The sequence below is a fragment of the Mustela erminea genome, chromosome X (assembly GCF_009829155.1).
Source record: "Mustela erminea isolate mMusErm1 chromosome X, mMusErm1.Pri, whole genome shotgun sequence".
Classification (NCBI taxonomy): domain Eukaryota; kingdom Metazoa; phylum Chordata; class Mammalia; order Carnivora; family Mustelidae; genus Mustela; species Mustela erminea.
In genome coordinates, this window is record NC_045635.1 from 99,487,513 (window position 1) to 99,500,084 (window position 12,572).

At 52.1% G+C, this 12,572-nt stretch overlaps 1 protein-coding gene across 1 annotated transcript in view; it reads left to right on the forward strand.

Moving 5' to 3' along the window:
* Nucleotides 1–1,986: 1,986 nt before the first annotated feature.
* The window catches only part of SLC25A43 (solute carrier family 25 member 43), a 41,608-nt gene continuing 31,022 nt past the window's right edge, over nucleotides 1,987–12,572 (forward strand). The window contains exons 1-2 of the mRNA XM_032330247.1: nucleotides 1,987–2,687; nucleotides 10,905–11,146. Of these exons, the coding sequence (XP_032186138.1) occupies nucleotides 2,413–2,687; nucleotides 10,905–11,146 (517 nt within the window). The 5' untranslated portion in view covers nucleotides 1,987–2,412. The remainder of the gene's footprint in view (nucleotides 2,688–10,904; nucleotides 11,147–12,572) is intronic.

The following is a 12,572-nucleotide window of genomic DNA, read 5'->3' on the forward strand; positions in this document are numbered from 1 at the left end:
TTTTCACGTTAAATCACCAGCTCCTGATTTCTCCCGGCCCACAGCTGTGAAAAGTAAAAATGGTTCTTGCCTCTGGTTCACTGGAACAATCTTATTCATGCGGGACAGAAAAGAATAGCATTGCTAAGGAAAAGCATGTCCATACCCGGTCCCCAGGATGGGGGCAGTGAACTCTCTCACACAGGCTGCCTTGCAACAAAAGGAAAACAAGGGACTTGAGCCAATCTCCATACAATGGAATGGCTGCATCAACTCTTCCATTCTCAGGGCAAAAGGAGCTTTAGGACCAAGTGCTACCTGAAGGTCCTGTTATTGTTGGCCCCAGGTTCCAGTTCAAGGCCTCTTCAAGTCCACAGTCACAAGCCTCCTTTCTCCAACCTCTCTCAGCTGGGAAGTCCGCTGACAGCAGGACAGAAGTCACCAAGTATGAAAAGTCAGCATTCGGGCGCCTGGGTGGCTCAGTGGGTTAAAGCCTCTGCCTTCGGCTCAGGTCATGATCCCAGAGTCCTGGGATCGAGTCCCACATCAGGCTCTCTGCTCAGCAGGGAGCCTGCTTCCCCCCCTCTCTCTGCCTGGCTCTCTGCCTACTTGTGATCTCTGTCTGTCAAATAAATAAATAAAATCTTAAAAAAAAATAAAAGAAATTAAAAAAAAAAAAAAGAAAAGAAAAGTCAGCATTCTCCAATGTTTGAAAGCAGAGCAAGGCATCCGGAGTCAGAACCAGCCCTGTGAATCTGGGCCCTGGGACGCCTTCTAGAGAAGGTTCCTCTATCGTTCTGTGTGTTAGTCAGTTGGAGGAAATAACCAGATAAGCCTCAAAACAACCATGCGCCTGGGGGGTCTCGCCCTCACAGACTGCTCACGGTCCCTTTCCCTTGCACTGTTACTATCAAGGTGGTTTTTCAAAAACAGAGACAGGGAGACACTTGGAATTCTGTTTCACTTAACAAAATTCTTCTTGGACTCTGGCCAAATCACTCTCAGCCCTTCTTTGCCTCCATTGTCCCCTTAAGCTGAGAGGAGGGCCACTGAGAAGGTCCCTGCTTGAGTTACATTCTGCAGTCACAGGGCATGTGTAGCGCAGCCGCTGGTTGGTGTAAAATCAACCTAGATTTGAATCTCGACTGCCCCTTGCAGCTGTGACCTAGGGTCAGCCAAGCTCTCTTGTCTTGCCTTCCTCTTCTGCAAAACAGTATCTAATCAGAGCTACGGACAGAGTGCTGGAGGGGCCACGGGCCGGTTTGCCCCTCCCTTAACTGCACAGAAGAATCTACACTGGGGGTCTTTTCCAGAATAAGGGTTATGACCAGAGATCAATTTTATCTGAGTGACACATCTGTCTGGCAGGGCGCACATCTCAGCGCCAGACATCTGCTCTGCTTTTCATTGTTCCGGGAAGTGCATTCCTCTGTGAAGTCCCAAACCCCTCCCCACCTGTCCTTTAGTTCGGGATGACCCGGATACCTTGTTCTGCCTGCCTGTCTTTGAAATGTCCACTGTATGTGTGGATTCCCCGTGTGTATAAAATTCCATTTGATTTTCTCCTGTTCATCTGCCTCCTGTCAATCTGATTCTTCATCAGTCTAGAAGGCCCTGCAAGGGGGCCGGAAATTCTTGCTGGGGCTGATCTGTGTCACTGTTCATTTAATCCTCCCAACAACCCCTAGAAGAAGAAACTATAGATGAAGCAACTGAGGCACAGAGAGGGGTTGGAGTGACCTCCCCCAAGGTCACACAGCTGGTGAGCTGCCAAGATGCCAAGGCACGTTCCAGGGTCCAGACCACCTCCAGAGCCTCTCCAACCGAGGGCAGTAGCTGAGGTCATGCCCATTAAGGGCTCTCTTGAAGATTCAGTGAGCTCACGCACGGGAAGCCCAATGCTGGACAAGTGTGATAGGTGCCGCGGCGTGAGAGGTTTCTTTTCCCCTCCTGCCCTGCGCACTTGGCACGGCTGGGCCGCTTCGTGGGGCAGAACATAAGAGATCCGAGGGAGGAGAGCCCAGGCCAGGGGTGGAATGTGGAAGGAGAGAGGGTGGTAAACAAGAGAGGGGAGGCGGCGGGGGGGGCGGGGAGCGCGGAAGACGCGGGAAGCCAGAAGCAGAGCCTGCGGGGCTTGGAATTCTCCAGGGCACAGAGAACGCCGCCCGCCGCAGAGCCCAGGGGAAGGGCGCGGCCTCGGCCCCGGGGCGGCCTCCCCAGCCCCAGCCCCAACCCCGAGGCCCGCGCGCCGGCGAGCAGCCGGCTTCCCGATCCGGCCGCGGCCCGCCCCACGCCGGGCGGGGCCCCGAGCCGCGCGCCGCGCCGGGCCCGGCCGTCCGCCGGGAGCCCGCCGGGAGCCGCAGTCCCGAGCCACGCGGTCCCCCGGGGTCGGGGTGGGGAGGGGGGGTGCCGGGCCCTGGCGGCCGGGCCGCGATGGCGACGTGGCGGCGGGACGGCCGGCTGACGGGCGGCCAGCGGCTGCTGTGCGCGGGCGTGGCGGGGGCGCTCAGCCTCAGCCTCACCGCGCCGCTCGAGCTCGCCACGGTGCTGGCCCAGGTCGGCGCCGCGCGGGGCCAGGCCCGGGGGCCGTGGGCCGCGGGGCTCCGGGTGTGGCGCGCCGAGGGGCCCCGGGCCCTGTGGAAGGGGAACGCGGTGGCGTGCCTGCGCCTCTTCCCCTGCAGCGCCGTGCAGCTCGCCGCCTACCGCAAGTAAGAGCCGGGCGCGGCGCGGCGGGGCGGGCCCGGGAGGGGAGGGGGCGCCGCGGGGAGGGGGCGACACCGCCCTGCTTCCCGGGCTCGGCCTCGGGGTGGGGGGCGCCTCGCGGCGAGCCGCGGCCTCCTTCCGGATCGCGCGGGAGCCCCTCGGGGCAGTCGGGCCAGGACGCGGCACCTGCGCAGGCCCTGGGGTGCACTGCGGGGCCTCCCCGGGCCGCCAGGTGCCGTTTTGCGGAGCGCAGTCCCCGGCGCAGAGAGGCTCCCGGAGTTGGACCGGCGAGGAGGGGGAATGGGGCAAAAACAGATTGGGGGAGGGAAGGAATGAAGACCTGCCAGGAGGGACGGCTTCCTGCCCATTCCCACCCTCCACTAACTTGGAAATGTTGCCTCGGCTGGCTCAGGAGAGAGACCGTTCGGAAGGTTTGTGTGTGCAATTGTGCCTTCGAGAGGAAAGTGCTTGCCGGGAGGGGGCGGGGGGGGGCAACCCATGGCCACGAAAGGCCACAGATTTCAGCTCCCCTCCCACCAATGAAGCTTGGCCTTTAGGGCCCAACAGAGGTCCCCCAACTTACTGCCTCACCCCACCCTCTGCCCACTGGCCTCATTCTTTGCCCATTTTTCACCTTCTCCCAACAACAGCTGCTTCTTCCGAAACTATCTAAACATGCAAATGCAGATGAGTCTTCAAAGGTCCCTCAGAGCTCAGAGATATTTGCATTTTCACTAAAACAAGCCTAGAAGAATAAAATGGTACTGATGGAGCTTCAGGAAGAGAGGATGTTTCTGACTTGAGGGGAGGGTCCGCGTGTGCCTCCTTCCGTGGGCACAGTGCCAACTCTGAGGACTGGCCTTGGCTTTGAATTAGACAGACAGCTCACGGTCTTCACCACCTAGTTGAACCCTTGGAGGCTCAGTCAGGATTCTCACCATTGGTGCTGGAAGGCTCACCAGGCAGCTGACAAGCTGGATGGAATTTTCCTTCTCACTTGAGTCCTCTTGGCCAGCCCACATTTCACCTAGGCTGGGGAGGCGTTCCCTTCTCTGCCCCTGAGGAGGAAAGGTAGGGAGATCCTGAGGCATTTGTCTCCAGACTCTTCTTTCCTCCTCAGCAACAGCTGGCTTGATGTCTGTAAACAGTTCTCTCCACAAGATGGTATGGAAATCTGCCTTTGGAATGTAGGCCGAGGATTAGGAGACCCAACTTTACAGGCTGGTTTCAGTATTGTGGCTGGTCGGGTAATCCCCCGCCTGAGAGGAAGATCTTTTCCTCTGTCCGAGATTCTTCTTCTAGTCGGACGAAGAATTCAATGGACGTTGAGACAGGCTCCTGGGAGAAAATCAAACTTCATTTCCTCTGCGTGGGCAATACACACACACACACACACACACACACACACACACACACACACACACGAGTTTCCCAAGACAGGCAAAAGGAGGTATAGGTGTCCTTCTGAGCGAAGGAGGAGGAGGTAGGGGTCTGGGACTTCAAAGGGAAGGAATGCAAATCACAGCAGGATGAAAGAGAGCAAATGTTTGGTAAGGGTTGGCTGGGACACTGGGAAACAGGGAACAGAGAGGAATTTGAACCTTCTTTGCTAAACTCCTCCCTACCACCCCTAATTCTTGTCTTATTGATGGCCATCATTGTGTTCCTGGAGCAGGTCCTCTAAAGGCTTTTCAAGCTGTTGCGGGGGAGGTCAGAGTTTCTGCCGGAGTCTTGGGCCTTGATTGTTTTCTGCTCAAGATAATCTCCACCACACTATTGTTGCCCACCATGGGGAGGCCTGCCCTTGGCCCCGACACCGCCTAGTATATATACATCATTCGGTTTTGTTAACAGCCTAATTGAGATACCCTTGACCTATGAAAAATATATATATATATTTAAGGGGTAAAACTTGATGTTTTGATGTGCATACACATGGTGAAATGATCACAGCAATCAAGCTGATCAGCATAGCCATGACCGCTTAGTTACCCTTGGCTAGGTGTGTGCACATCATTGGATTTTGGTAAGGCCCATCGGGTGGGAAGTATCGTGCCCATTTTCCAGATACAGAATTGGGCTCAGACTGGCCCCACCATTCCTCCCTATAGGGCTGAGAGCCCCATAAGCCGACCTTCTGCCTCCAAATCCATAACTACTACACCCTGCTGCGTTTCTTTCTATGTTCATTTGGAACTAATACAGCCAGGCCTCCTTAAGTACCTGCTGGGACAAAAGGGGCATGTTCCCGGGGCCCCAGTGCCTGAGTGCTACAGAAATCCACGTTTCTGGGATGCCTGGCTGGCTCAATCAGTACAGCATACAGCTCTTTTTTTTTTTTAAGATTTTATTTATTTATTTGACAGAGAGAGATCACAAGTAGGCAGAGAGGCAGGCGGGGGGTGGGGGAAGCAGGCTCCCTGCTGAGCAGAGAGCCTGATGCGGGGATCGATCCCAGGACCCTGAGATCATGACCTGAGCCGAAGGCAGCGGCTTAACCCACTGAGCCACCCAGGTGCCCCGCAGCTCTTGATCTTGCGGTTGTGAGTTCTAGCCCCACATTAGGTATAGAGATTACTTAAAAATGAAATCTTTATTTTTTTAAAAAAAGATTTGATTCATTTATTTGAGAGAGGGAGAGAGAGAACACAAGTGGGGTGAGAGGCAGAGGGAGAAGCAGACTCCCCGCTGAGCAGGGAGCCCAATGCCATGCTCAATCCTGGGGCTCCGGGATCATGACCAGAGCTGAAAGGCAGACGCCCAACCAACTTGAGCCACCAAGGTGCCCCAGAAATGAAATCTTTTAAAGAAAACAGATTCACGCTTCTGATGAGTAGGAGAAGATGTGAGGACCTCACAGAGGAGAAAAACCACCTGGATTTGGTCTGGGGAGAATGCATAGGAGTTTGCTGGGCACAGATGGAGAGAAAGATAGAAAGATTATGAGCTAAGGCACAGAGGTGGGCAGGCATGCGGCAGGACTAGAACACAGGGTGTGTCTACAGCAGCACTGGGAAGTCCAGCCAGAAAAGCAGGTTGGAATGCGATCTCAGAGGGCCGGGTTAAGGACTTTGGACGTGGTTCAGTGTGGCCAATGTTAGCTGTGGGAGATTTTTGAGGAGGTGGTGGTGGTGGGGAGGTGATGATTAGAGCAACTCAACAGGAATTACCGTCACTTGGTGGCAGGGTACAATGACTAGAGAGAAGGAAGACCAGGGGTGGCTGGGCCAGTTAGGAACCTGTTGCAGTGGTCCATGTGGCAGCTGCGGGCACCTGACACAGACTGGTGGCTGGTGACTGGGAGAGGAAGAGAGAGTTCCCAGGTCTAAGTTTGCTAATAATGTTTCCTGTGAGATTGTTTTCCTCCTGGAAACTAAAAGGGAGTATTTCAGTGAATGGCAAGGCATAGAAAGCAAAGTGGTTGGCTAATCATGGTGCTAGCCTTCCTACACAGAGAAGATACCGTTAGTCCATCCTTATACTAACTCATCTCTACTCTTTCTTGGCTATGAGTTTGCAGAAACAGGTGGCTGAGGGTAATGGTATACAGCCTAGGATCGGGGGTTTGAATGAAGCGTAAACATGGAGAATGTTCAGGAAATGGAGGGATTAACTGACTTGTCCCCAAAGAGAATTAATGGCAGAGCTGGAACTGGAAACAGGTCTTCTAGCTTTTTAGTCCAGGGCTCTGCCGACCATTGTGATGCTGATACTTCTGCTCCCTTGGATTTATGATCAAAAGTCCACTGGGTAGAGTCTATTAGGAGCTGGGCCCTGGCAATAAATAGTGCGGAACACAGCGGCTGGCTGTCAGATCCATCGACCAGTGGATCTTCCTCCAGCTTTACTGGACAACTGCTTGTCGAGCTGTATAAACGTTGGTTGGTGTCCCTGCAGCTCTGGAATAGTTCGGAACCAGCCCCCCTTTCTTACTGTATAACCAGTCCAGGAGCTCATGTTCAGCATGGTGGCAGTTCTAACTCCAGATACCTGGGGTGGGGGTGGGGCGGGGTGTGTGTGATAGCCTGTGGCTGAAAGAAGGGGTTACTGCTGTTCACCAGCTGAGCCAGTCTTTCTGGGAAAAGCTTCTGTGCATGGCGGGTGGGGGGGGTGGCGGGGAAGAGCAGAAAGGGGAACGCTTCTGCCCCAGCCAATCAGACAAGAGCTGAAAGGGCGGGGGCGGGGCAGGATGACATCACTGATGGCCTATTAGGGTCACCTGCCTTGACTCTGCAGTTCCCAGGGGAAGGGTTGATGGTCCTTGTCTCTACCGGATGATAAGAGTCTGAGAAGAAAGGACTTGCTTTGGTTCTTTGGAATTTTGTCTATTTGATAGTAAGACCTGACTTTATAAACCAACCTGCTGTGAGACAGGGTTCCTATTCCTCGTCCATCAGGTTGTTCCGAGAACCCAGGGCTTAGTTCCTCTCCCATTGCCCCTCTCCACCAACTGCTTTCGCAGGACTGTAGAGCTCCGTTAGGACCTTTGCTGAGTGCGAGCACAGTTGTCTGGTGCATAGTGCATAGTAGAAGTTCGATAAATGAGTCTGGAAGTGGCCAAGTGGGATAGGGAAGAGGATGAGGCGATGAGAAGGAACGGTGTTTCTTTGGCATTTCAGGCTCCCACCGTCATCTGGATTGTTGCAACTGGCTGCAGACCATCCGGCCGGTCAAGCATGTCCATTTCCTCTGTCTCCCCTCCCCCTCCTCAGGCTCCCCTCCAACTCGACTGGCCCTGGGGGAGAGAAAAGGCAGGAACAAGGAAGTGAGCAGGCAGTGAGACAGGCCAATGACCCATTGGCGAAGGCCAGCTTGAGTGACCTGCATCTTTCAGAAGTAGCTGCTTAACTCATGACTGGTTTTTTTTTTTTTTTATGACTGTTTCAATTAGTGCAGTTAACAGTAGTCAGCAATAGTTTGACAAAATGAAGACTTTCCTAGAACTTGAAAGAGATGCTTTTATCTTTTTTTTTTTTTTAAGATTTTAGTTATTGGAGAGAGGGAGCGTGAACGGGCAGGGGCAGTGGCAGAGGGAGAGGGAGAAGCAGACTCCCTGCTGAGTGGGGAACCTGACACGGGGCTTGATCCAAGGACCCTGGGATCATGACCTGAGCTGAAGGCAGACGCTTAACTGAGCCGCCCAGGTACCCCCTGAAAGGGATGCTTGTGATCATTGAGTGTTTACTCAGGAGCAAAGGGTTGGTCCTAGGACTCCTCAAATGATTTTAGCTGAATACCCACGTGTCTTACTTATCACACAGAGGGCCCCGGCTTGCTGCCAGGCTGAAGGAACAGGACATGCGCCTCTTTATGGGAGACTTGAGAACCAGAGAACCGGGGATGGTCTGAAAAGATACAGCGGGCCTGGGTGGCTCAGTCTTTAAGTTTCTGTCTTTGGCTCAGATCATGAGCCCAGGGTCCTGGGATGGAGCTCCACATCCGGCTCCCTGCTCGGCGGGGAGTCTGCTTCTCCCTCTCCCTCTACCCTTCCTCCCCAACTTGTGTGTTCTCTCCCTCTCTCTCAAATAAATAAAATCTTGAAAAAGATATAATACTTTTTTTTAGCCTAGCCCTGTTCATTTTCCTTTTACTCAAACCCCCACTATTCCTCTCCCTCTCCCCGGTCCCATTCTCTAGTAGAAAATACTATTTTTCCTGGTTTCCAAGCCCTTCTTGGTTTTGTCCTCATCAGCAAGGAGTAAAATTCCTTTGCCTCCTGGGCAGGGAATGTGTACCATGTAAAAGTGCCCTTCGAACAATTTCTGCCGAGATTGGTCCTGACTGCTTCCAGAAAGAGGGACCGCAACAGTCTTCCTGGCTTGCGTTTGGAAAAGTCCACCCAAAGCCATTTTTGGCCACATTATAATGCTGTAAAGAAGCACAAGGAAGAGTGCCCATGTACCCACCATCCTGAAGTGACAGCATGAAAGACAGCATAAAAAATACTTCAAGTATCTTTTTTTTAAAAAAACAATTTTTTACAAGATTTTATTTATTTGACAGATAAGGATCATTAAGTAGGCAGAGAGGCAGGCAGAGAGAGAAGAGGAAGCAGGCTCCCTGCTAAGCAGAGAGCCCCATGCGGGGCTCGATCCCATGACCCTGGGATCATGACCCGAGCCAAAGGCAAAGGCTTTAACCCATTGAGCCACACAGGCGCCCCTCAAGTATCTTTTTTTTAATACAAAGAAATAAAAGGTTCCAGAGAAAGAAGTCCTGTTCATTCCGATTCCCTTACCCCCTCCACCTTCCCAGGGGCCTATTTAATACTTCTCTATTTTTTTTAAGATTTTATTTATTTATTTGAGAAAACACAAGAGCAGAGTGAGAGGCAGAAGGAGAAGCAGACTCCCCACTGAGCAGGGAACCCGCCGAGGGGCTCGATCCCAGGACCCTGGGACCATGATCTGAGTCAAAGGTAGACACTTCACCAACTGAGCCACCCAGGCGTCCCTGTTGACACTTTTTAAAATATGTAGCTATATCCATCCATGAATAATACAAGATATGCTTTTATGGGTGTGTTTCTTCATTTAAATAGATGGTTGTCATACACTGTAGGTCACCCTGCAGTGACTTTATGCTCAACTTTATGCTTTTAGGATTATCCGTATGAATACCTAGCCTCAAGCTCATTGCAGCTATAGTTGTACGATTGCTCTAATTTACCCATTCCCCTATGAGTGGACTTTTAGGTTGTTCGACGTTTCACACGAACACACTATGTTGTATTGTCTGCACGTGTGCGTGGGCAAGAGCTTCTCTAGGATGTGTACCTAGAAATGGAATGTCTGGGGTGAAAGGAGGTATTCTTTCAGTTGTGCTAGATAGTACAAAGGGGCTGGACCAATTGACATTTCTGCCAGCGGAGATGGGCACACTCCCATCTCCACGTGTCCTGCCCATCACTTGATGCCATCAGACTTTTTCATCTTTGCCAGTCTGCTGGGTGAGAAGTGGGATCTTGTTTGTACTGGTCATTTCCCAGGGAACTAGCAGGGGTGCCGCATCTTCCCTTATCCATATATTTTTTAAAGATTTTATTTATTTATTTGACAGTCAGAAATTACAAGTAGACAGAGAGGCAGTCAGAGAGAGGAGGAAGCAGGCTCCCTGCTGAGCAGAGAGCCCAATGTGGGGCTCTATCCCAAGACCCTGAGATCAGGACCTGAGCTGAAGGCAGAGGCTTTAACCCACTGAGCCACCCAGGTGCCCCAACCAGTCCATATTTTTAAAGATGTTATTTATTTATTTGAGAGAGAGAAAGAGCACAAGCAGGGGGAGGGGCAGAGCAAGGAGGAGAGGGAGAAGCAGAGTCCCTGCTGAGCAGGGACTCCTACGCAGGCTCAGTGGGACCCTGGGATCATGACCGGAACCGAAATCCAATGCTTAACTGACTGAGCCACCCAGGCATCCAAACCAAGATATTTTTTTTTAAACTCAATTATTGGGGCGGGGTTGGGGGGGTGCTGGGTGGCGCTCAGTTGGTTGAGCGTCTGCCTTCAGCTCAGGTCATGTTCCTAGAGTCCTGGGATCGAGCCCCACATTGGGCTCCCTACTCCATGGGGAGTCTCCTCCCTCTGACCTCTCCTGTCTCGTGCTCTCTCTCTCTCTCTCTCTCTCTCTCTATCAAATAAATAAATAAAATCTTAAAAGATAAAAATAAATAAACTCAATTTCTGGGAGGGAAGGGAGGGACATGACCCCCGGCTGGCTCAGTCGGTAGAGCATGAGACTCTTGGTCTCGGGTCGTGAGTTCAAGCCCCACGTTGGACATAGAGGTTTTAAAACAAACAAACAAAAAGAAACCTTAGTTACTGAGGATGCTCAAAGTCATCATTTCATGCAGTTTCATTTCTTTTAAATTCAATAGAACCAAAGGAGCACATTCTAGTTCAGTATTTACCAAGTACTCCTATTCATTTATACCCCACCGGCAAGCCAGGATTGACAGTTACACAGATAAAGGGGAAAATGCTCAAAATGAAGTGGGAAGAACTTAAGGTAGACATAAAGAACAAAGTCATCTCCTTATAGCTCACAAAATTCTATTAAGATAGTAGAATTGAATGTGCTATTCGTGAATCCTAATACATTGATATAGTAACTTTCACTTTGTAAAACATTTCCAAATGCTGGGAGATATTGTAAGAAGTGGTATAGAACACTCAGGCACAATCCAGAGCTGATTCTCTTGGGTTTTTCCTCCTTTTTTCTCCTAGGTTTGTCATACTCTTCACGGATGACCTGGGCCATATTTCCCAGTGGAGCTCCATCATGGCTGGGAGTCTTGCAGGCATGGTTTCCACCATTGTGACGTACCCTACAGACCTCATCAAAACCCGGCTGATTGTGCAGAACTTGCTGGAACCATCTTACAGAGGGATCCTCCATGCTTTTTCTACTGTTTATCAACAGGAAGGGTTCTTAGCCCTGTATCGAGGGGTTTCCCTTACTGTTCTAGGTAAGATGGAACTTTTCACCTTGTCCAAGGAAAGGTTGTGTTCTTTGGTATAGATGAATATTGTATACCTTTGTTTGTAACCAGTTAAATGCAGTTTTTCAAGGGCAAGGTCCTATGGATTCAATCCATGTGGAGCCAATTATCTTCATTCTATTCCTTAGCCACACACCCTCTACCCCGCTCCTAACTTTGGCCAGTCACATCCCAGGGAGGGGAGGAAGGGAGAGTGAAGGTGGCTCAGCCCAAACTGATAGGAAGATAATCCCACACACCCCATCTGACTGCGGGAAAGAGACTCAGCCTGCATACAGACATATGTGAGCACAACCAGGTAGCAAGCATACCTTCCGTGGTCTCTGGAACCTTTGCCAAGACCACATGTGCACGAGTCGCCGGAGTCCCCCAATTGCCAAACCCGGCAGACTCTCACCTGATATCGGACCTTTGTTGCAGCATCTAATGCGACTGACCACCCCTTCTCCTGGAAGCCTGACTTCCAGCTAGCTCCCCACGTGTCACTGTCATCTCGGGGCTCCTTGCTTGGCTTTCTTTTCACCCTCCATCCCCACCCCAGGTGGCCTCAGCTAAGCTCGTGGCTTAACCAAGCATCAGGATACTCTAAGGACTCCCGGCCTCTGTAACAACAGTGACTACCATTTACTGGTGCTCTCTTTGTGCCCCACACTGTGCTGAACGCCTGGCGTACAGTTTCTCACTGAAGCCTCAGCTTACAGACAAGGAAGTAGATGCTCAGGGATTGAGGACTGAGAGACTTGCCCGAGATCCCATAGGTAGGAAGCGGAAGAACCTAGCGATGTAACCCCAGAGCCCTCTGTCTTAACCACTGACTGCTACCAATTCCCAGTGGCAGGACGAGTACCTGCTATTGGACACCTTCACCTGCTGCTCCCGGGGCACATCCAGCTCGAGACTAAACCCGGCGTCCTCGTTAGGCTCACACCTGCTCCTCCTGGGTTCCCTAAAGAACGCGACCACCTGCCTTTCACCCAGTGGGCCAAGCCGGAAGAAACCTAGAACTGCTTCAGCTCCTCTTCTCTCTCCGCTGTGGCTTCCGGCTTCCGGCACCAAGTACTGTCAGTTTGACCTCTGCACTCTTCATCTGTCGCCCTCCTCCTTCCCCACCTCCCTCTGCCCTCGTCCTCATGCTTCCCACAGACACTTACAAGAGGTTTCTACAGGGTCCCAGTCCCAGGCACTGCTGCCAGGGCCTGATGACCTTCTGAAACCAAAGGCGGTCATTTCACCACCCTCATTCCTCCGTCCTCTGTTCCAGCCCTCCCTGACTCCTGAGATACAGGGAAAGGCCCAGATTCCTTATGACACACCATTTGATCCTTCACACCTGGCCCCGGTCGGCCCGGCCCCACTCACCTCCTACCGACCCTCCACCAGCACTCGTGCCCCA